The sequence below is a fragment of the Pangasianodon hypophthalmus genome, chromosome 7 (assembly GCF_027358585.1).
Source record: "Pangasianodon hypophthalmus isolate fPanHyp1 chromosome 7, fPanHyp1.pri, whole genome shotgun sequence".
Lineage (NCBI taxonomy): Eukaryota > Metazoa > Chordata > Actinopteri > Siluriformes > Pangasiidae > Pangasianodon > Pangasianodon hypophthalmus.
This window is the reverse complement of record NC_069716.1, coordinates 10,343,296-10,366,808: the sequence shown is the minus strand read 5'-3', so window position 1 is coordinate 10,366,808 and position 23,513 is coordinate 10,343,296. Positions and strand designations below refer to the sequence as shown.

At 37.7% G+C, this 23,513-nt stretch overlaps 2 protein-coding genes across 5 annotated transcripts; both read right to left on the bottom strand.

Moving 5' to 3' along the window:
• Positions 1-38: 38 nt before the first annotated feature.
• Positions 39-10,886, bottom strand: gpr174 (G protein-coupled receptor 174). 4 transcript variants are annotated; one of them, XM_034305568.2, is made up of 3 exons: positions 10,791-10,886; positions 10,548-10,659; positions 39-1,824 (listed from the first exon to the last, which is right to left on the bottom strand). In XM_034305568.2, the coding sequence occupies exon 3, from the start codon at positions 1,577-1,579 to the stop codon at positions 560-562; it is 1,020 nt and encodes a 339-aa protein (XP_034161459.1). In that variant the 5' UTR covers positions 1,580-1,824; positions 10,548-10,659; positions 10,791-10,886; the 3' UTR covers positions 39-559. The 4 variants fall into 4 exon arrangements, with proteins under 4 accessions (XP_034161459.1, XP_053091504.1, XP_026796288.1 ...); XM_053235529.1 differs by having other exon boundaries at positions 39-1,752; XM_026940487.3 differs by having other exon boundaries at positions 10,548-10,642; positions 10,791-10,862.
• Positions 10,887-14,953: 4,067 nt separating this feature from the next.
• On the bottom strand, positions 14,954-21,656 carry p2ry10 (P2Y receptor family member 10). Its single transcript, XM_026940801.3, has 3 exons — positions 21,256-21,656; positions 16,964-17,172; positions 14,954-16,724 (listed from the first exon to the last, which is right to left on the bottom strand). The coding sequence occupies exons 2-3, from the start codon at positions 17,131-17,133 to the stop codon at positions 15,881-15,883; spliced, it is 1,014 nt and encodes a 337-aa protein (XP_026796602.1). The 5' UTR covers positions 17,134-17,172; positions 21,256-21,656; the 3' UTR covers positions 14,954-15,880.
• Positions 21,657-23,513: the final 1,857 nt, after the last annotated feature.

Here is a 23,513-nt window from a genome sequence, read left to right as displayed (position 1 = left end):
GAAACATCAAGTGAACAGCAGCAGTCAGTAAACAGTAGTGTGTTTTGGGGTAGCTATTTCATTAGTTTGTAAGAGAACAACAATATTCTCCACATTGTAATTGTAGTTCAGCTTTACTGAGCTTGCTTTGTCTTGTTAAAAGAATAACATTTGTGTATTTGTATAAACTTTTGCTGAATTTAATTTACAAGAAGGAAGATTTGATTTAGTCTTAACACATTACATACTGACAGTGATTTTGTCATCATATGATTCTCTAAATATACATGAATCAGATTGCTTTAAGCAATAATACATAGCTCACATCACAACATCCAGTTATCACACCATGACCACATTTGTACATAAATATTTAGTATTGGCTATATTCAATATTACTTTACTGGACTCAGTGCAGGTTATTCATATTTTTAAGTCTTAGTCATTTCCACGAATAAGGACTATGGGAATAATTTGATCTTAAAGTGGCTTTTAGATTTATTCTCATTGTTTGTCTACAGTCTTTGTGGGATCTTACCCTCAATGTTAGTGACAACAGTAGTTAATTTAGTTAATGTCTTCATATTCCTCCTTCTTGCTCAGACTGCAACGCTTTCACTTCAGTTGTTGAGCAAGACATCCTGCGGTGCAAATGGAAGCTTTCAACCAACTCTGGCCTTGAGAGACGCCGCTTGAATTCATCAGTGGTGAAGTAGTACATCACTGGGTCCAGGCAAGAGTTAAAGCTGGCCAGACACAAGGTTATAGGATGGGAGCGTTGGATGGCAGTCCTGAATGCACAGCTCAATTGCTTATTGGATTTGGCTAAAAAGTCCAAAGGAAAGGTGATGTGATAAGGCATGAAACAGACCAGGAAGACGCCTGCACAGCTCAGCACCATCTTGAGAGCTTTGTGCTTTTCTCCAGCATCTTGAAGGACACAGTTTTTTTCACGCAGACTTGCAGCAGTTAACCACGTGCAAGTGAGGACCACTGCTAGGGGTAACAGAAAACCAATGAGTTCTGCCAGTGTGACAAGAGTCACTCCACTTGCCAAGGTTAGAGGCACCATGGGTAGCTCTGAGAAGCAGATTTCAGATTTTCCTGACTCGGAGGAGTCAGAGTTTTTTCTCAGCAAAGGAAAGGGCAGGCATCCAATACACACGATGAACCAGCCTATTGCACACCATGTGCGGTCTCGTCGCCGTTCTGTTGCTTTGTATCGCAGTGGATAGATGATAAGCAAGCAACGTCTTATGCTTATGCATGCCAGAAAGTAAATGCTGGCATACATGTTGACATATTTCAGGTAGAAGCAAAACATGCAGAGAACATGGCCAAAGGGCCAGGATTGGTTCAGGTAGTAGTATATGCGCAAAGGCAATGAAAGTACTTGGAGCAGATCAGCAATGGCCAGATTGATCATGAAGATCACAGCTTTCTTTGTTTCCTTCACATACACATGGAAAACCCAAAGTGCCAAAACATTACTGATCAACCCTGGGACCAGGATTACTGTGTAGATGATTGCATAGGTGTAACGCTGGTATTCTTTAATATCAATGGTTCTATTTTCACATACAAAAGCGCTGTCATTCATTGTCCTGTCATTGGTCCAGATCTGAAGGTCTGCTCTAAAGCACTGAGGGATGTCAGTCCTTGTTTGTTTACACTGAGGTCCTCAGACACCTGTCGTCCCAAATATATCATCCAAACTCGGTGCAAAAATGGTCACGCTCTTCCATTAGGTTGCCATCCAGTGCTGACTTTTTCCTAAGGAACGGGAAAAGAGCAGTCGTCTTAATGTCCTAGCGGTATCATGGACTCACTATAGTGTATCCAGTCCTGAAAGACAACATACGGTGACAGATTAGGAACAGTTTGACTGGGTGGAAAGGTACAAAGTTCCTTGTATGGCCAATCACATATGCTCTAAACCCAGAATTTGCATGGGTGATGGTCAAATAACAGCTGGTATAAGTTTCTGAAGCAGGATTGAGGTACTGATACGAATGGCTGATCCAATATTTGCATCTTCTTTTCATATTTCACAAGGGGAAAAACAACAGATACTGAGCTTGGATTCTCATACATTACTCACATTCTCACATTTACTCAATTACTAATAACAGCACGCTTCAGCCATTTTATAAACTGATTTTATAAACTACTAATTCAAGCCTCAGTTAGTTAGTGTTGAACTGTGCAAACAGTGAGTGAATTTAATACTCATTCTAAACATTTTAGAGAAAGCTATCACACATTTACTTTAACACATCAAGCTGCAGAGAAAAACAGAGCTAGACATTTTTAAATTGAAGTCTATCAACCAAACAGATCTAGACATTTTTAAATTGAAGTCTATCAAACAAACAGATCTAGACATTTTTAAATTGAAGTCTATCATGTAAATAATCAATCAACCACAGATATCATTTTTCAGTTACTGTACCTACATGCACTGGTGACAATAAGAAATAATTAAGCTGCATTCTTGTGAGCTACATTTGACTTCCAGCTAAATGGTTTTCTCGTAATGAATCTTACTGTTTGTCAGCTTGTGGGCTCAGAATGTTAAAACAACTGCACTCCACCTACTACTCTTCACACCTCAGCATTATGGGACTTTCCATATTCACAGCTGCCTGTACCAATTTTTTTTGCACCCACATGCTTTGCACGTGCTTAACAATATGTTCAGCGGTTGTGGTTGCATTACAGAATATTGCATTGAGGAGTGTGCTGAAAAGGTATTGGTATTGAGGACAAAATTGTGTACTGATTCAGTTTGGAGTACGAGTAAAGCACATTATGCTTCAGTTTGAGCTGTTCAGATTTGCTTATTCAGGATTTACGACAACCACACTGAATCAACAACACAAAAATCATTGTTTGCACAAACAAACATTAACTCAAGAGCTGAGGAAAATTTCAGTGCCCAAATGAAGGAACTGCTTCTGCTATCTTTGAGTATCACAGCACTAACGATTTTAAATACTTGAAAGTAAAAGAAAGCATTGGACTACCTAATGATCAGCAATAACCAGAGCCCTGTTTCCAAAAATCATCATAAAGTTAAGCTGAACTGGGAGAGAATGTTTGAATGTGGTGCTTGCTCTGACATTTAACAACAATTACGTTGTAAACTTTTGGAAAATCCAGCCAAGACCAGTGAGTTGGGAAATGTTTAAGATAGAAATATTGTGAAAATTCTGAAGAATAATCCAGAAACCATTTACCAACAAGCCCACAGTCTACAAAATTACTTAAAAGATTACATCACAAGGTTTCCTTAAAGGTGTGAAATACAGCATTAAGTAAACTGGAGATTGGGGCTTAAAATGGGGGAAAGTACAAACCTGATGGATTCCAATTTCTACAGATGCAACAGCTCATATGATCAGTTGTAAACTGTAACACCATTTTAGGGTCGTGTTTGGGCACTATAACTTCCACACACACAGCAGTTTGCACATGAGTAAACGTTACTCTAATCAACAATTGTATCAAACACTTTATTCATAGGCTTAAAGCGCTTAATACAATTGTTGAATAGAGCAATAGAGCACTTCTTGGTTCTTGGTTATGGTCATTTTACATGTGACACGTGTGTGTCTTCTGCAACATGCACTGAATTACAGCATGTTGAAGAAACTTTTTATAGTCAGGCTTCCGGCATGCACAAAAATGTCAGTTTGACTACATGTGATCTATGAGGAGTATGAAAAAAATTGTATGAAAATTATATATACATATAGCGCTTTACTAAAAAAAATTCCCACGCAGATAAGGAACTAGTTTTAAAAAAAAAAGAACTCTATCTCTAGTACAAATGGGTTCCTTTTTCATTTTCGGATGAGAGAGGCAAATTGTTCATGTAAATAGTATCATCCTTAGCAACCACCCTATCTTATAGTACTTCTGAAGAACTAGTGTGCCAGACTGCTTATCCAATGCAGGGTCATGGGGGAACCTGGAGCCTATCCCAGGGGACTCAGGGCACGGGACACCCTGGACGGGGTGCCAACCATCAAGCCACCGTGCCTCTCACATGTTGAAATTATGGCCAGCCCGTCTATTCCATATTCCATATAGGCCACAGCATAAAAAAAAAGTGACTCCCAACCTCCTTGTCTACAACAACTAGTCCCAAAACATGACATAAGCACTGGCGTTATATTGGCCAATATCTAATTTTTAATGAAAGTAATAGCTTCAGTGTTGGTGACATAAACAGTTAATAAAGAGGCGGCATGCTGGCATAGCAGGTAGTGATGCCACCTCACAGCTCCAGGGACCCTGGTTCAATCCTGAACTTAGATTTCTGTCTGTGTGGAGTTTAATATGTTCTCTACATGTTCCTGTAGGTTTCCTCTGGGATCTCCACTGACCTCCCACTGACCAAAAACATGAAGGTAGACGGATTGTCACCAGGTGTGAATGAGTGTGTGCAAGGTGCCCTGCCATAGGCTGGTGTCCCATCCCAGGTGTATTCTCCTCCCTTGCACAATGTTATCCTAGGATAGGCTTCAGATCCACTGCAATCCTGACCAGGAAAATACTGAAGACAAATGAATGAATAAAGATAGGAAGGAAACAGGTTCATGCCCCTACAGGTTCCAGGCAATGCCAGTCTAAGATACAGTATATTATTTACTCGGACAGCAAGCATGTTAAGCTACATGACCATGGCCATCATGAAATAGTCCTGGCAGTTGCATCCAGTATGTGGTCTTGCCCCAGTTTTGGGCCAAGCATCCATCAATGGTACCAAAAACCCTGTCTGTCAGCACACTCACAACGCATATAAGCAGTTGGGGCCATGATTAGCATTGTATTAGGTTGCACTGGGAGTCACGCTGTTTGGGAAAAAGGGTTCAGGTATGCCACACCAGTTATTACCCTCTAGCTCATCCCCAAACACCTCCCTCCCAGAGTAGTCCTATACTTAATCACACCTTCACTTGCCTCTATATTCTCTCCTCCTATATTTTTCCTCACCCAACACTTGGTCGGCGCAACATATAGTTGGCTTGGAGATTACAGGACCGGACTTTCAGGGTAAGGGTTAAGGTATCATGTTTGTACACATATTAGGATCGTGTTCATCCTCGTGTTGATCCAATCCTTTCCATTTTCAGCCTTTTACATAGTTACTCAGTTCCACAAGAAAAGATGGAGTAGTAGATCAGCTTTAGCTGTGTTAGCACAGAAAGCTAGCAAACTAAATCATCTACCTGCAAGTCAGATTACCACTACACAGTCTGCTCTGTTATCATTTTAATGTTGCCCCAATATTAGTTCTAACCTTCTATATTTGTTACGTAAAGAGAGCATAGAACACTACAAAGTGTCCCAAAAGTCTCCAGGGGGAAATTAACAGTTTTTAGCAAAATATCTTCCAAAATTTTTCGTACTTAGTTTATATTATATATTTCTTTCAGATAGCCTTTAAAAATGCCTTTGACAAAAGAAGAACTTATTGAAATTAAAAAATTCAAAAAGACTGGAAGTGTTGTAGACCAGCTGAGAAGTGAACGTCCACTAACATCCACTGACAAAGGCACAACCAACATGGCACTGGCGTACATAGTCCCCTGTGTATGAAGACTTTAGGGACCCCCTGTATTTAACTTTACATGTTGTGCTGTATGAAGATAAGTTGGCAAATCTGAAAGGGTTCTACTGTCTTTTTGTGAATTTGTCTTCTTACAATTCATTCATTATCTTCAGTAACTGCTTCATCCTGGTCAGGGTCACTGTGGATCTGGAGCCTATTCCAGGAACACTGGGTGTGAGGCAAGAATACACCCTGGATGAGACACAAGTCCATCACAGGACACCACTGACACACACATTCATTCACACCCAAGGGCAATTTAGCATTGCCAATCCACCTGCCAACGTGTTTTCTGAGGTGAGAAGAAGCTGGAGAACCTGGAGGAAACCCACGCTGACACAGGGAGAACATGTGAAACTCCACACAGACAGAGATCAGGATCAAACCTGGGATGCTGGAGCTGTAAGGTGACATTGGTACCAACTGTACCAGCTTGCCACCATTTACTTGCAACTTGGATATTGCCAGAGGCAGTTCTTTAATGACTTAATGAAGGCTAACAAGGCATATGTACTACTGACTAATTTCAGAATGTCACAGTATAGTTAAACCTAGAGGATTGAGTTAAGCGGTGTTGTTTATTGTGTGTGTGGTTGGGAGGTTGTTCTGAAAAGTGAGAGTTTACCATCACTGGGCTCTTGACTGTTCAGAATAGGAGTGGTTTGCCTGTTTGTTTGTTTTTTTTGCCTGTTTAAAATGACTATTCCCCCAAAAAATGCTGTGTTATTTAATAAACCATAATTTTTGATCATTTGTTTGCTTTCATAAATAATCACGCAGGATGTGACTGCAGGGCCAGTGTCATCTTGAGTTTGAACTGGGATCTGTGCCACATTTGGATCAGATATTAAAAATAACATTTGAGCCTACACCACCTCAGGACCAGATGTAACAATATTCTTTGTTAATCTGGTCTCGTGTTGAATTTGGTTTGGCTCAGATTTGTAAAATGATCAGTTTGGGCTAGGTGGAGGTGGAATAGGTTCAGTGCTACATTTGGCCTTTATCCAGTGCAGTGTACATTTGCTTTCTGGGAACAATAATACTATAAAAGTACTTAAACAAATAGAAGACATTTCATTGCGCACAAGAAATTGAACACCAATGACTGCTAACAGTGGCACATGCATCTGGTTGGTGATGACATAAAGAGAAGGTAGAGTCATGAAGCAAAAGTTATCATTGTAATTTCATTCCTGTTTTAAGTTTATAGGAGTTTTTGTCCAAAGATGAATAGGATGGGTTTGTTTGCAACTATTTGACCAAGGATCTCCACTGGCAAAGAAAAAAGATATTGCAGAATGACAGCCCATAATGTTGAGTAAGGTTGTTGTACAAGACATGCAGAAATGGTCACGTAATATGATAGATTTAATACGTAACATGCACATTTGATCACTAGAAATGGTATATTGAGGCATATTCAATATATAGTATTGTACTATGTATGGACTAGAGGGAAAAAGTCACAACAAGATATTATTTTATACTTTAGATGTTGCACAGTTTGAAATTGCTTCATCACTTCTGATGTACTGAGCAGACAGAGCAGTTAAAACATTGTTGTTGAAAGTGTTGTTGAAACTGTTGTCGAAAGTGTTGTTGAGTTTCAAGGCTCTTTTCTTACCAACGCACAAGCACTATAGTGTGGAGTAGTGCTGGAAAGCACTACACTTCATTACTTTACTTAAGTATCATTTCCTTTGAATAATTGTACTTCTACTAAATTACATTTCCATTAAAAAACATATATTTTGTTTACATTTTCATTTAGACTGTCCATATATTCCATACAAATGGTAAGTATCATTAAGTTTTTTTTCCCCTACCATTCCAATCAATCATTCTCACATGAATTTTAACTTTATTGGTTAATTTTCATTAAAATACCCGATAGACACCATACCAATTTGTACAGATAGCGTAACCTTTGCACAAGAACTACCCATTATTCCCACTTGCATGCATTAAAATTACTTTAACAGAAAAAATAACTTGATCGTGTTAAAGATTAGTATGAACTAAAACAAGACAGACAAATATGACAGATGTGGTTAGAATTTGTCTCATTTGAATGAAGTTCTAAGAGGTGGTATGAAATCTAACCACATCCATAATGCTAACTGTAACCATAAATTTTCAGACAAATTCAGTTACACATTTGCAACAACAACAACAACAACAGCAATAATAATAATAATAATAATAATAATAATAATAATATCATTTTGATTATCTACTCAGACCATTAACTGAGTACAGTTTTGGCACCTCACTGCTCCTCAATGTGCTCACAATCTGACCTGATATAAATACACACCCCTGTTAAAATGGCGTTTTCGTGATGAAAAAAATTAAACCAAAATAAATAATGCCAGAACTTTTCCTACCCTCACTGTAAAATTACAACTTATAAAAATTAAGCGAAAAACAATCAGAAACATATTAGGGAAAAATACAAAAAATTAAAAAGTTACAATTACCTTGTTGCATAAGTGTGCATGCCCTTTTATAATCGGGAATGTATTCAGAATAAACCAATCACATTCTGTCTCATGTTCAAAAGTAATTATCATACAGCTGTCATCAATGAAATTATTCTGATTAACCCCAAATAAAGACCAGCTGTTTCTGTAAGATTTTCTTGACATCTTCTTGGTTTCATCTGACTGCTGAAGCAATGGTCTGCAAAGAGCTGACAAAGCCTGTACATGGTCTCACTACTGAAAGGAATCGATCAGGAGAGGGGTACAAAAGTTTTTTCCAAAACACTAGATGTACCATGGAACACCATGAAGGCCATCATCAACAAGTGGAGAAAATGGGGCACCACAGTGACATTATCAAGAACAGGACGTCCCTCCAAAATTTACAAAAGGACAAGACAAAATCTTACCAGGGAGGCTGCTGAGAGACCTGCAGCAACATTAATGGAGCTGCAGGAATATCTGACAAGTACTGTTTACTCTCTGCATGTGACAGCAATCTCTTGTATTCTTTATGTCTGGGCTATGGGGTAGGGTGGCTAGACAGAAGCCCTTTCTCACAAAAAACACCCAAGCCCAACTAAATCACCCCAAACCATGTGGCAAAATGTGTTATGGTCTGATGAGACCAATTCCAAAAGGTATAATAATTCCATGAAAATCAAAAAGGTATGTTTGGCACAAAAAAAGCACCTCAATAAAAGAACACCATGCCCATGGTGAAGCATGGTGGTGGCAGCATCATACTTTTGGGCTGCTTTTCTGACAATTTTAGTGCAAAACATTCAGGTGGCTGCTAGTAAGCTGAAGATTGGAACCTTCGCATCTTACAGTACAACAATGACCCAAAGCACACATCCAAATCAACAAAGGAATGGCTTCACCAAAAGAAGATCAAGGTTTTTGAATGGCCTAGCCAGGGCCCAGACCTGAATCCAACTAAAAATCTGTGGGGTGACCAGAAACAGGCTGTACACAGGAGATGCCCTCAAAATTTGGCGGATCTAGAATGTTTTGGAAGAAAGAGTGGGAAAATATTGCCAAGTCAAGATATGCCATGCTGAGAGACTCCTACCCAAAAAGTCTGAGTGCTGTAATAAAATGTGAAAAAAAGTGTTTTCACTTTATTTGTATACTTTGCAATTGCACATTAAAGGTGGGGAAAGATCTGACATGATTTATCTTAGTGTCATTGTTTTACTTCACATAAACCTCCCATTTCAACAGGGGTGTGTAGACCTTTTATATCCATTATAGATGTTTTTCTTATTGCATAGTGTGAGGAATGTTTCATCAACCTCCTCTGCCCTTTAATCCAGAGGTGTTGTTTAGTTTAGGCAACAGAGATGAGCTCTCTAGTGTCCTGGGGGACAGAAGGCCTCTCGCTGATGAAGGATACTCTGGAGAATTCAGACAGCCGAGCAGATAGTATGTGGGGGAAAGAGGAGCCAGAAAGGATGTTTTAGGCAGATTCCATGGAGCTGAGCTGCTGAAGGCTGCCAAAATTGAATCCTTCTGTTTGGCTTTTTTTCCCCCCTGACCCAAAAGCTCAAGGCACCCAGAATATTTTTCTGAGAAGCAACATGCTCTCTCCCCTACATGTCAGAACAGCGAAGTACTACATTCATTGGCGAATTCACACACACCCCTTTGGCATAAGAGTTTGAGACCTAATTGATCTGAACAAGATGTCTGTGGGAAATCCCTTGTGAACTGTGTCACTTTTGTTGTGGGAGTCTGACACATGCACTCATCAAATGAATCACCTTTCTTTCCATTTGTGATTTTCGAGCCCTACATTTTTTGCCATGGAACATAATATGATAATGATTTTTTTTTTTTTTGGCTACAGCTTTGGTAACCAGTTCTACTTTCCATCATTGTGTGATGAGCTTTAAAAGTAAGATTGGAAATTCTCTTTAGCACTGTAAGGGCTGAGTCATCTTTCAAATGTGGCCAGCAACAGGCAGGGGGCTAAATTCATTTTCAGATTTAAGTACAATGGAAATTTCTAACATTTGATAGGTTATGATGTTATCTGAAGGCCTTTCAGGCCTAAAAGAAAATATAATGGCATTGTTTGTTTTCTATTTGTCAATTGTTCAATGTTCTGGTAAGTAAAGTATTATAAATCCTTCACATAAAGAGTCCTTCACTTAAAAAAAAAAAGGAAAGAAAAAAAACAGAATGTTGCCTAAGCTCTTATTCTCAGTGGGGTGGTTGGTGTATCCATATCTGTTTCTTGGCCAGTGTCAGATCCCATCCCTATCTCCCCCACTCCCTGCTTCCCCCATCCCCTTACTACCCAACTGCTGGGCAGTACTGAAATGTTTAGGATTCTTCAGTTTTTTTGGAGCAAAACCTCAAAAAGGCCATGACTCTTCTCCTCAGACTGTCCTCATATAACCACATTTGTTCTACTGATGTATAACCATAACTCTTTTAAAAACTTGGTGTCTTACCTTGTCGCTAGTGGAGCAGACGTGTTTTGCTTCTTATCGAACAGTTGGAGGGAAAACGCAGTGCAAGGTGACATCCATGTGATCGCCAACCAAAACTGTGAATGCAAGATAACTGAGGCAGCCAAGTCCTTTAGTTTTTTTTTTTCTTTCTCACTCACACTTCCTCTTTCAACTGATATTTACGTTTCTGTTTTTTGTTTTTGATATTTGCTTTTCTGTAATATATTTAATCTTTTAACTTACGATTGCCTCTCCTTCTTTTCATCCTCAACCCTGTGGTTTCTGGTGCTGTTTGTTGCCTCACACTCATTCGTTTATCACTTCTGATAGAGTTTCCTGTCTCACTGTGGGGGCGTTCACTGAGGGACATGACGCTTGCTCAAACTCTCCTACTTCTGCTATTTTTTGATACACGTTTCTTCCGTGTTTGAAAGATGCTTTATGTGTTTATTGTCACTTAGCTAAAGAAATATCTCCAGCACAGATCCATGAATCATGAGAATTAATCTGGTACTTTAGTTAAAGTTACATAAATTATGAGAGCAATATACTTTAAATAAAAAAGGGAGTTTGTCAAATGTTCCTTTGACAATTAACTGGTGCTTAAATTCATATAGGAGATATGCTTGCAACCCACTCCAAAAGTGAAAGCTTCTGTTGGCAGAGAGAGACTATTTTACTAAATGTGATTAGTACATAAATCTTCATATGTAATACATTATTGTTTCTATAGTAACAGTTCATTCATAGGTACTTGTTTAATGGACACTCCACATAATCAACAAAAAAGGAACAAATTTAAAAATGTTTGGTTAACAAAGAAAAATGTATAATTGTTGATATGGTAAAGTTTTTTGATATACTGAAATTGTATTATTATTATTATTATTATTATTATTGTTGTTGTTGTTGTTGTTTGTTTTTAATTTATGGAAGGAGTCTCCTGTGTTAGCACTTTGTAACATTCGGTATGTTTTGCCCTATGGGAAAGTCTTAGGAACAGAGGCCTTTACAGTTTACGGTTTCTCAGTAACATGACAAGCCGCCCTTTTTTTGTCTTATTCACTTCAATAGATGGGTGAGGAACCTATGGTAGGGAGCAACTGTTATATATAGCTGTGATAAGTGATAACAGGAACTAACTTTTTTTTTGCAGCCATTCCACACCATTAACTATAACCTGATAAAAGATTGTGTAATTCTTTCATTTATAAAAAAAAAGTAATTGTTAACAAATTGCTTGTGGTATAACAGGCAATAAATACACCTCAGGATGTGTTGTAAGTGGAAATTACTAGAAACTAGTTACAGGTTTGTTAGCTGTAACTTACTTCACATCCCAGCATCCAGTTGATTATTTTCTTTTAACAGTACGTCCCCAAGTGTTTTATTTATTACACAATTATTACCATAAACTTGACCAGGAAAACAGTTACTGAAGATGAATGAATGAATAATTATTATTAACTTATTAATGTAAGAGTAAGTGTATGACTTGTAAATAGAAAGTGAATGGAATGAATATTCCCTCATCACCCCTACAGACACCCAGAACAACTAGGGACTAATTTTTGGAACTCTTTTTTATTTCAGCCACAAGATGCCACTGCAGGTCCTTACAGTCTAAATGACTGTTTATTACTTTAGCCTCTCTAAACTCTATAGCCTCTGAATTATGTTCCAGTGATAATTTCATGCATATTTTCCTGGCTCAAATACAATTAACCCTTTCTTTTTTGGCCCATTGCCACAAACACTGCATCTAAACACTTGTATTTGATTAAGACACAATGTAAATCTCTCTCTCTCTCTCTCTCTCTCTTTTATATATATATATATATATATATATATATATATATATATATATATATATAAAAGAGAGAGAGAGAGAGAGAGAGAGATTTACATTGTGTCTTAATCAAATACAAGTGTATTATACAAAATAAATATAAATATTAAACAAATATATATATATATATATATATATATATGTTTCTAGGAAGCTGGGATCAGAGCACAGGATCAACCATGATATGGCACCCCAGCACAGATGTGGTTAAGGGCCTTGCTCAAGTGCCCAACAGCAGCAGCTTGACATGTTGATGTTTCATATTAACATGCATACACTGTTTGGTCTGCGTTCCAATTCATTCCAAAGTTTCAGCCGGGTTGAGGTCAGGGCTCTGTGCAGGCCACTCGAGTTCTTCCACTCCAACCTACTTCCATTCCAACTTTATGGCAACAGTTTGGGGAAGAACCACATATGGGTGTGATGGTCAGATTGGCCATATGTCAAATGTACCTACTCACAGGAGTCAGCTCTTTCTTTGAGCATTTGCACTGTCGAATAACTGAGTACTTAAAGTGCTGTGTGCTCCTGTGCTTAAATCACTTCATCAGCAGATTAAACAATTCATCATTTATTTCTCACCTAGTATGTCTTCTGATGCACTGTGATTGCAGTGGAACCTTATTGGAACTAATGTCAAAAGTGTTTATTGCACTGTTGATATTAGACTTTTTATTTTACAATCAATTGTTAAGACATATAACAAACCCCTAATGTGCTATAAATATGGGTTAAAGAGTTTTTAACCTCTTCTGTTTTACTCTATGGCTGGTGTCATATAGTGAGCTCGATTTTTCATCTAGTGGGAGTTTCATCTGGCTGTTCAGTGTCCATTCTGATGGACAAAGGGGTGTTAAATGGTGTTGTATGTGGCAAAGAGCAACACAAGTTCTGAAGGGGTTAAATATAAAAAGTACTAGACAGACATATACAGCTATTGCTTATATTCAAAAGTACTGACTATATTTCATTATTCACACAAAATGTCCATTGGCTTATTTCTGACAATCAGCTAAAATGAAAGTGTACTATATTCTCAGTATGACATATCCTATTATCTTATTATTTTCCTGTCAGTCATACCACAGTTTATTTTTCTCACAGGTGGTGGAAGTGAAAGTGAAAGAAATGTTGATAATTTTTAAGCTGTAAGACAATTTTAGAACTGTTGTAGGAACATCTGTGTCAGTTTTGTGGCTAAGTTAATTCTCTATATAATATGCCTTGACAGTGGTTGAACATTTACATCATAGTAGAATACATGTCTTAACATATCACCTTCAGTTTATCAATTTATAAGTCAGTGATAAGCGTGATCATGTGTAATTTTTTATTCCTTTACAGAGCAGTTCATAGCAGTTTAACATTGCAAAACTAGTTAGTTTTTGTTTAACCCAGTAAACCCCCTGGAACTCACAGAGAGCCCAGACTTATATTTTGCACTCTTCTAATATGTACTTTCCCTGTTACTGAATAATGTACTTTAAACTGAATAAATGAAACAGAAATTGGGGGGTAATAATAAGGGGTCTCAGGTTAACGCAGTATCTACTGAAGGACATGATGCTTGCACAAATTCTCTTACTTCTGCTATTTCTTAATGCCCATTTCCTCCGTGTTTGACAGTTGCTTAACGCGTTTATTGTCAATAAAGGAAATATCTCCAGTACAGATCCATGAATCATACCTGTCAATCTGGTGCTCAGGTGAAATTCACTGTAGTGTACTTTAACTATAAATGGGGTTTCTCAAGTTTTATTTTGATAATTGAGAGTTCTTAAATTCTAAAAGGGGAAACTTCTGATTTAGTAGAATCTTACTGATGCAAGAGAAAACACATTTCTGTTCATTACATGAATTTCTACATAAACTGAGACTGTAAGTGTTTACTGTGTCAACATGGTGTCCAGATCCCACATTTGTTGCATGTGAGCCCATTAGTACACCAGTTTGTGTGTGTGCGTGTGTGTGTGTGTGTGCTTGTGTGTGTGTGCTTGTGTGAAGTGACAGTTTAACTGTAAACCTCAAGGCTTGGCTCGTGTTCAGCTGTTACAGGCATGCTACTAGAGCGTTTAATTTATGCAGTCAGTCCTTGTGCCTGATGCCTCTACACAGTTTGAAGTGAAATATGGCACATTTTAGCAATGTGCATGGCTTGCCCACACATTTCCTCCACTTGTATGTTACAGTGTACATGTACACGAAGCAAAAACAAGCGGATGAGTGACTCATCTCATAGATCAGTGATATATCACTTTCTACTGAACTTTTGGGTAATAGCCTGAGACAGGTTGGTGAAACAACATTATAAACTTATATTTGAATCTAAATAAAAAAAAACCCCAGATAAATACCCTGATAAGAACCCATAAATACCCTAATAGTGTATTTATCAAATGTACATTATGTTGGATGATTAATGACCTATTATACGACCAACTGTTCTGAACAGGACAATGTTAGGCATACACTACTTGATTTTATTTACAGCTTCTCATAACACTGATACTTCCAACCATTTCAGTTTCAGTTCATCATTTTGAATAAAGAAAGAGCATTTGTGCATTTAAAACTTTATTTGAATACACAAGAAAAACACAAAATGCAACATCAAAATGACTCTAGGTCAGCTATCTCTATTTCAGTACACTACTGTCAGTGGTTTTATGACACAATTAGTAGATAGTACTATATTCAGCTTTGTATTATTTGAAGCATGTATACTTTCTATAAGTCCTTATTTACAGCATGCTTGTTTTAGTGCAATATTCAGAGCACATTCTATCAGAGTTGGTAAGAATGCCATGTGTCTTTCAATCTTTTTATTTGTGTGCCTGTTTTCTTAGCAACTAAACAGTCAATATCTGATCTTAATCTGGTCACACTGGTTTTGCTACAACTGAAGTGATGGGTTTTATTGTTTATTGTAAAATGTTTTCTCTTAATTCCTTTTGTGTTTTTTCTTTAATCACAGCGATTGTTTTTAGGCATAAAGGCTGCATTTTCTGACCTCAGCATCAGTAATAACTTACACCGGACAGGTGATATATCTTGGGCTGAACCTAAAATGCACTGTGTAGTAGAATTGCCATGAGTGCTGAGAGGAAGGAACAGGGCTTATAACTAGCGGTCCTCAAAGACGCCTCAAAGCGCGGTAAACAGTGGGCCAAACCCTGCTTATTAAAACTGAACATTGGGCAACATTCTTCATATCCATGGTCATGATGCAGCTTTCACCAGCTGGAGCAGAAATAGAGCTTCAAGAATTCATAGTGCGGGATACTAATGCATATGTTGTTAAGATGTCTAAGGGACCTCATTTTCTATAGGGGGAGGTGTTCTCTTCCTCCTCATCAGGAGGTTCTTCACTATATAAACAGGTGCTCTCCATGGCCATCAGGGAAGTGTTTCTCTGTAGGAGGAGGTGCTCTCTATGTTCATCACAGAAGTGCTTTTCTGTAGGAGGAAGTGCTCTCCATGGCTATCAGGAAATTGCATCTCTACATGAGGAGGTGCTCTCCATACTCATCAGCCGCCCTCGTAATATAGAGCTGCCCTGGCGACTGAGCTGCTGCCGGAACTCTGTGGTCAGAAAGTAGTATATGAGTGGATTCAGGCAGCAGTTGAGGCTGGCAATGCACAGTGAGATTGGATGGAACTGTTTAACTGCCTGCCGCACAGGACACTGGGTAATGAAGTCCTGTGAGACCATCATATACAGCACGAAGTTGATGTGGTAGGGGGCGAAACAGAAGAGGAACACACCAGTACACACTAAGACCATGCGCAAGGCCCTTTTCTTGTCGTTGACTGAGACACCAGGCCTCAAGCTCTGCTTCAAAGAATAAATGATGAAATAAGAGCATAACATGATGATGGTCAGTGGGGCCACAAAGCCCAGGAGCTCGCCGAAGGACATTATGGTCACTGCTGTTCCCAGGTTCAGCTTCCGCATGGGCAAGTCCTTGAAGCAGGTATCATTGTGCTGTTTGTCTGGTGGGGTGCTTCTCATCAAGATGAAGGGAGAGCAGCATAAACCAACCACCAACCATACAACTACGCTAATGCGAACATCATAGCGCCGCTTCCACTGTCTGGCACAAAAGGGGCGCATCAGGAAGGCACACCGCTGGATACTGATGCAGACCAGGAAGGCAATGCTAGCATACATGTTAAGATATTTCAGGTAGAAGCAGAGCAAGCACAGCCCCCTTCCAAAAGGCCAGGTGAGAGTAATGTAGTAGTAGATGCGCAATGGCAAAGACAGGACGTGGGCCAGGTCAGCGATGGCCAGGTTGATCATGAAGATGATGGCTTTGGTCTTCTTGCTGTAAATCATAGAAGCAACCAAGTGACTTTCTTGTATACGATAGTATACTACTGTCATCACTTGCAAACCAGCATGAAATGACTGAAATGTAACAAACATCATGAGTCAAAATGTTCTTAGCAGGCCTTCAAACATTAACAGTCATTACATAGGTTGTGGGTGCTAAAGGTAGTTTACACAGCAGATCTTTAATATGTTCGAGAAGAATGATGAGAAAGCAATTTAAGAAAAACTGACCTTATAAAGCGACACAGCACCCAGAGAGCAAGGCTGTTCCCTAGCAGGCCTGGGATGAAGATGAACAGATAGACATAGGTGTAGAGTTTATTCATGTTTTCTTCCCACCCTTCACTATGATTTGTACAACTGGAGTTGCTGGCCCCTGCAGCATTCGTGGAAGACATCATGACACTGTAGAGTCATTTATCAGAGCTCTTTCCTGATAGCTGGAAATGCAAAAAAAAAAAAAAAAAAAATTCACTTGTGCTACACACTGATAGACAATTACATCAAAATCAAACATCAAAATCTTATCAGGCACAAAAAGCCTATAAAAGCTGTAAAGGCTATAAAGTACAGAGAAGACTGATGTTTTATGATTACAAGAACACATCTACCAAAATGATTATGCCAAAATATAACTATTCATAATACACTACATAATATCTGTATAACAACATTCTACTGATGTGGTTCATTTATATGAGCCATGTGATTGTATTAATTAAAAGCTGGTTACAAATAAAAATTTTCAGAAGCATCTAATATATAATACTGTATATCAGCTTTACTATTACTTCAGAGAGTTCATATCTATTAAATTATGTGCTAAATACAAGATGAGAAGCCTGTGAGAAAAGAGTCACATTTGGAATTTCTTTTCCACTTCCAAAAGACATAACTTGAAAGATTTACCGTTTGATATAACATTCTATTTGTTCTACCTTTCATACAGACTGAGTATAAAGCACAAAGTGTGGTTTCTGCATGCAGTGGAGAAGATGTGTGGGTGTGCTGGCCTTCATCAGCATGCAGGTTGTTGATGTTTAATGGTTTTCTTGTCTTAGTGAGTACATCTTAGACTCAATGAGCATTTACTTTTAAAATTATGGTTTCCCCTCAAATCAGAGGAAAAAATTTAACCCCTGTCAAAATGGCTGGCGGGGATATGTTGCTCGTATTGAATGATGGTACACGCATCAATGTATATGTATATATAGCCAATATCAGGTTTAATAAAAACCATATATGTTTGAAAAATATATATTTAGGACACAACACCAATGTAGCTACTGGTAAGGAATGTGTTTTGCTTTTTGACTTTTTCAATACAGAATAGATCTTATACACAGTGAAATAAAAGTAATTATTAATTAATAGTAAATGAATTAATAATAACTGATATTTAAAAGTAATTAGTAATTAATTAAATAAAAGCTAAATAAAATAAACAAAGAAAAAAATTGTAGTAATGGTGCATTACAGGATATTCAAAGGATATTCAAAAAGATATTTATAACCAGCCCTGATTGAACTTTGTCCAGTATAGCACCTTGGTCTTGGTCCTCATGATGCTGTTTGTTTACTCATGTTCGCTAGCAGACTCTGGGGCTTTGTAGGAACAGGTGTATTTATATTGGGATCACGTGACCCTTTTACTGCACACTTTGGTGGGGGTGTGGGGAATTAGGGAGAAAATTTATGCAATCACAAATGTCAGTATTATAGGCACTTTTTTTTTTTTGTAGATTCACGACATATAATCCCAAAAAAGCTTTCTGAAAGCACAGAACTGCAGTTTGTTGAGGATTGCATGTCACTGCAAACAAAGATTGATCAGACAGATGGTTATAATGTTTCTCCTACTAGATTTTTAAAAAATGTTAGCTAAAACAATTTGTGTGATTTGTCCTAATTTCATTGGTTAAATGTTCCCTTGCAATTTGATGTCATAAGCCTATATACTGTATAGCAGGGGTCTTCAATCTTATCTACAAAGTGTGGCTGCAGGCTTTCATTCCAATTACGTTATTTCACTTCTTTAATCAGTTTGTCTTAGTCTCCAATCAAGTGTATCAAGCATACCTCCAGTTTGGGTGTAATAAAAGCATTCAGCCACACAGGCCTTTTGCAGATAAGATTAAAGACCCCTCGTGTTACATTTGAATAAAAATAAAACCCTTACTTTTGTATTGATAGGCCTGTGACAATCCATTTGCTGTGTACATGTTAAGTCTATAGACTGCAAAATGTGTGGTTTTACCTGCTGTAGCTTTGGAAACATTTTGTTATTGCATGTGTGCATGTGTGTGTGTTTGTGATGACAGTACTAAGTGTTGTGTGAACTGAAGTGAATTAGGACACGAGTAGGCTTTCCAAACTGGCAAAAGAAGAAACCTCTTGAGATATAGACTTTCGACTCATTTGCTTTGTTTTGCAGTTATTTGAATTCTTATGAGTGACTGCTGGCATTTGAGTTTTCTTTCCAAACCCTTGCTCACCCTGTTTTACCCGGGCCCACCCACTGTTCGATTTCTAACCTCATCAGTGGATTAGTCCAGTGTATGTTTGATAATGTATACACTACTATCACATTTTCAAGTGTAATGTGATGGTAATGATTCCTTGTAAGAATTTTATCATGCTATGAGTGATTAGTTGATAATATAATCAAGTTGTAATGAAAGGGTCAATATTTATTATAATCCCATGTGCTGTACTGCCCAACTGCAACAAAAGCTCAGGGCATGTCTTACCCTCCCAGCAGAGGTCCCCTTTCCCCTGAGTTTTGAACACTACTACCACACCACTTCCTGTTGTCACAGTATAAAAGGACTGTTCATATACACACACAATGTTACTTTGTTTTAATAGAACCTTTGCACAACAACCTAATCTGGAATTTAGTGTTTCCGTATTACATTCCAAACATATAATAGCTTACATCAAATAAACAATCATTTAACAGATTCACTTTATTCAGGCATCCGATTATGACATTTTAAATTTTGATAATTTTTTTGTTATTAATTGTTAATAAATATTACAGTTACTTTATTATTATTCACAAGTCATTATTAATTATAAAGTTTGTGCACTACAACACAAACTGAGCACATTAGAGCTTTATGACGTATTAATAGAGTTAATTTAAAAAATGTTTGCAAGGAATCAATGATATATGCACAAATCTTGTTAAATCTGTTACTGAGCTGTTAAATGACTTTTGGTTACTTGTTTTTAGTGATTTATATATGAAAAAATTTCTAATGAAACCAATGCCAAGCACAAATGACCACTTTTTCTGCTCACAAATAATTTATGATGGTCAGTTTGTATGGTTTGTGAACAGTGATCAGCTCTATCATGTATGCAATACCATGCAGGAAAGCAAGGTTCCTTCCATTCAACAGAAGTTTAATCATCTTTCACAAGTGCCAACTCCCTTCCTGCAGTAGTTTCAGAAAGAAGACATCAGAGTGTTTAAGTGGCAGAGAAGTAGTGCGATGGCATGACGGAGACTGAGGGCGCACGAGAACATAAACAGGTGCTGACTGTGTATTGCTACTGTGAGATGCTATTGAATTAGTGTGTGAAAGTAAGGTTGTGTGCTGTGAGAACTGATACGATGCATGGCGCTGTTTTGAATTAAGGACACAGGGTACCTGTCTCCATCCTGTTACTATATTATATTTAAACCGTGAGAACATGATGCTACAAGGCTGTTTCTCTTATTTAAATTTAGCATTTGAGTGAGGCTGCAACAGACTCACTGGTTTCTTTTCTATGTTTTTTTCCACTGTATATGAGATGCTGTTGTTGCCCAGCCACTGACATGGTTGAGGAACTTGCTTTCTGCATAAGCACACATGCACACTCTGATTTTCAAAAACCACGCTTACATGTTAGTTGCAGTCTGCTCTCGGAAAATTTGACTATTATTGCTCCGGAATTGATTTCAAGGCATTTCTAACCAAAGCCATCTTCTGCAGGTGTAGTAGCAGTTTACCTTTAAATTGACTTTAAAAGGTTCACATTATGCATTTCACCATGTATAAATGGACTGACATGGAATAGTATCACTATTTTAGAAAATCACCTTGTTTATGAATACACACTGTACAGAAATAGAGCAGAAAAGCACATATTGAGCTCTCTGGCCATTTTTAATTGCATAAATTAATTGTATTATATTTCCACGTTTCCTTTTTAAGCCGTAACTCTTCTAGGGCAGTAAGCATTTTTTCATCTTACTACACATGGCAGTACATTACAGTCACAACATAGTATTTGATGTTATAGAAGGAGCAGGTTATCAAAGAAAAACAAAACAAAACAATGAACCATCCTCGCTTAGCCCATTTATCAAAAGATTTATGAATAACAGTTCTTTCTCAGCTACTTTTAGCCTAAACTACTTTGTCATTTAAATTTGCAAATAAGAGCTGTATGTTCAACTAAACAAAGAATATGCAAACAGTTCCCTTTTTAGCTTAGTTGTTGCTGTCATGTATTGTGGAGTCCCCTACCTTTCAGATGCAGAGAGATCCGAATTCAGCGTTCGTGGATTCCAGCACTGTTGATGTCAAATGCTGAACTATTCGCGCGAAACTACTACCGTTTTCTCTTCACCTCTCTAAAGAGGAAGTGGCGTCTTATCAGATTTGCCTAGTATGTGCTGTCTGATGCATTCTATTATAAACAGTGTCCACAGCCATTGAATCAATGGTACTCCAGACATGCAGACAAATTCAGTTTCTGACTGCATGGGCCTTCCAGAGATACAAATGCCTTTTTTAGAGTCTTTATCTCCTACCAGAGTTTTTGCTGCTCATGTAACACCATAACTCTCTGCTGTTCCTCAAAGCTTGGCTTTGTGTCACGCCTCTGAGCTTTGACTGCATGGCTGTAAGACCGGTTACTAGTTTGTTTAAGTCTCAAATGTTGTCTGGTTGTTTAGACAGAGTCACACTCAGGAAGGTGAAAGACATGAATAATTTTGACTTCTCTATTCCTGGGACATGGTTGGAAGGAGCTTCATTCTATAATTGACAGCACATGATGTCAGAGGTTCAATCATTTTTTTCTATCACTAAATGTTAGCTCAAATGGTCAAATTACAGCATAACTATGATTGGGTGGTGAAGTCTTTCTCTTGATGTTATGTGGTGTCAGACAGCAGCTGCTTTTTTAATATTCGATTTTGACTGCAGAGAGGAAGTCTGATGGTTTAACACTTTAAACACTTCACTAGATACTCAGTTATCCAGTAATCTCTGTGTTGTGCATGGGGGGTGGGGTGTTTTAAATCTTTTTGTGAAGGTTAATGCATTTTTAGTTAATGCAGTTAATGCGTTAATGCATTATTAATTAATCAGTTGAAGGTCCTTACAAGACATATGAGTAAAACTACTGCAGCTGCAGTAAGAATTCACTTGAGCAAATGTAAGAGTAGTGATAAAATTTGCTCAAGTAAGAGTAAATAAGTTATGTGGTGGAAAAAAAAGCTACTTGAGAGATTACTATGTTACTTTAAAATATGTCTACAACTGATGTAACTAATATGAAAGTGTTCTATATCTGAGGAGGGCATTTTGGAACAATTATGTTAACTAACCAATTGAGAAATACTGATACTGATACTGATACTGTAAACAACATCTGGATTAGCAACAGTATGTAAAGACAGGTAAAGTTAGCTGGCTAGCTAACTTAGCCAAATGCTTTCAGGGTTTCTGTAGCTTGCTATATTTGTTAGTTAATTCATATATGTTTCTAGCTACATAGTTAGCTACCTATCAGTGATGCCCCTTACACAGTATTCTGAGTGTTACCTGTAGGTTGTAGCAGCATTTAGCTATACTGTATTTTACACAACAGCCAATCGCTGTTGAATTCAAACATAGTGACATCTTGAGTTTAATACAGAGCTTCCATACTGTAAAACATCCAAAGATCTGACTAGCTAGTCTAGCTCACTCATCTAGCTAATGGTTTATTTGTACATGTTTCTGCTATTTAGATGTTGAGTTGTGAAATGCTGACATCTCTACACTCCACCCAAAATTTGCAGCTCACTATCACCCTGTTTTCATTTAAAAGTGATGATACTTAATAAATTGAGCAATGGATGCATATCCGTCTCCTCTATCTCAGATGTTTCTCCTGACTAAGCATTTGGTTCCTGCGTAGCCAACATTAAACTGCTTCATTTCGAGCGTTTCAAAAATGAATTATTTAAAATGTGCAAATACTGCCGTTTAATTGGTTTGCAGTCTACTGGTGTATTGTATTTTTTACTCTAATGATGAAAAATAAATGTAGGATTTTATTTAAACTCAAGTAAAAGTACTATAATCTAATTATACTCAAAAAAAAAAAAAACATTACATTGAATCATGTCTGAAGTACTGTAATGAGAGTACGTGTGTGTGGGTGTGTGTGTGCATACGTGCGTGATTGTGCGTGATTTACCAGCAGTTATATTTAAGCTCCCCAGTTTGTCTGTTATACTGTATATCAGTTGGATGAAGTCTTTTATTTCCCTGGTCTTTTTCATTATAAGCAATCAAAGAAATTTCCAAATCTCATGGATTTTCTTATAAGGCAGTCTGAGGTACGTACGTAATACACACTGCTAGTATACACTGGGCTCGCAATAAAGTCTGTTTCTTACCGCGTTTGTTACGTCTATGTAATTCATGCAGATTTAATCAGTCATATCTAGCTCACGCTGATTTAAATCCTCGTTTAAATTGACCAGGTCCCTTGAGTATTAGGGACTTTA

Excerpts from the sequence above, each read along its gene's own strand:
- gpr174 (XM_034305568.2), bottom strand. The coding sequence starts at position 1,579 with ATGAATGACAGCGCTTTTGTATGTGAAAATAGAACCATTGATATTAAA.
- p2ry10 (XM_026940801.3), bottom strand. The coding sequence starts at position 17,133 with ATGATGTCTTCCACGAATGCTGCAGGGGCCAGCAACTCCAGTTGTACA. Across the intron at positions 16,725-16,963 it reads GTGCTGTGTCGCTTTATAAG|CAAGAAGACCAAAGCCATCA; the intron begins GTCAGTTTTTCT and ends TATGATTTACAG.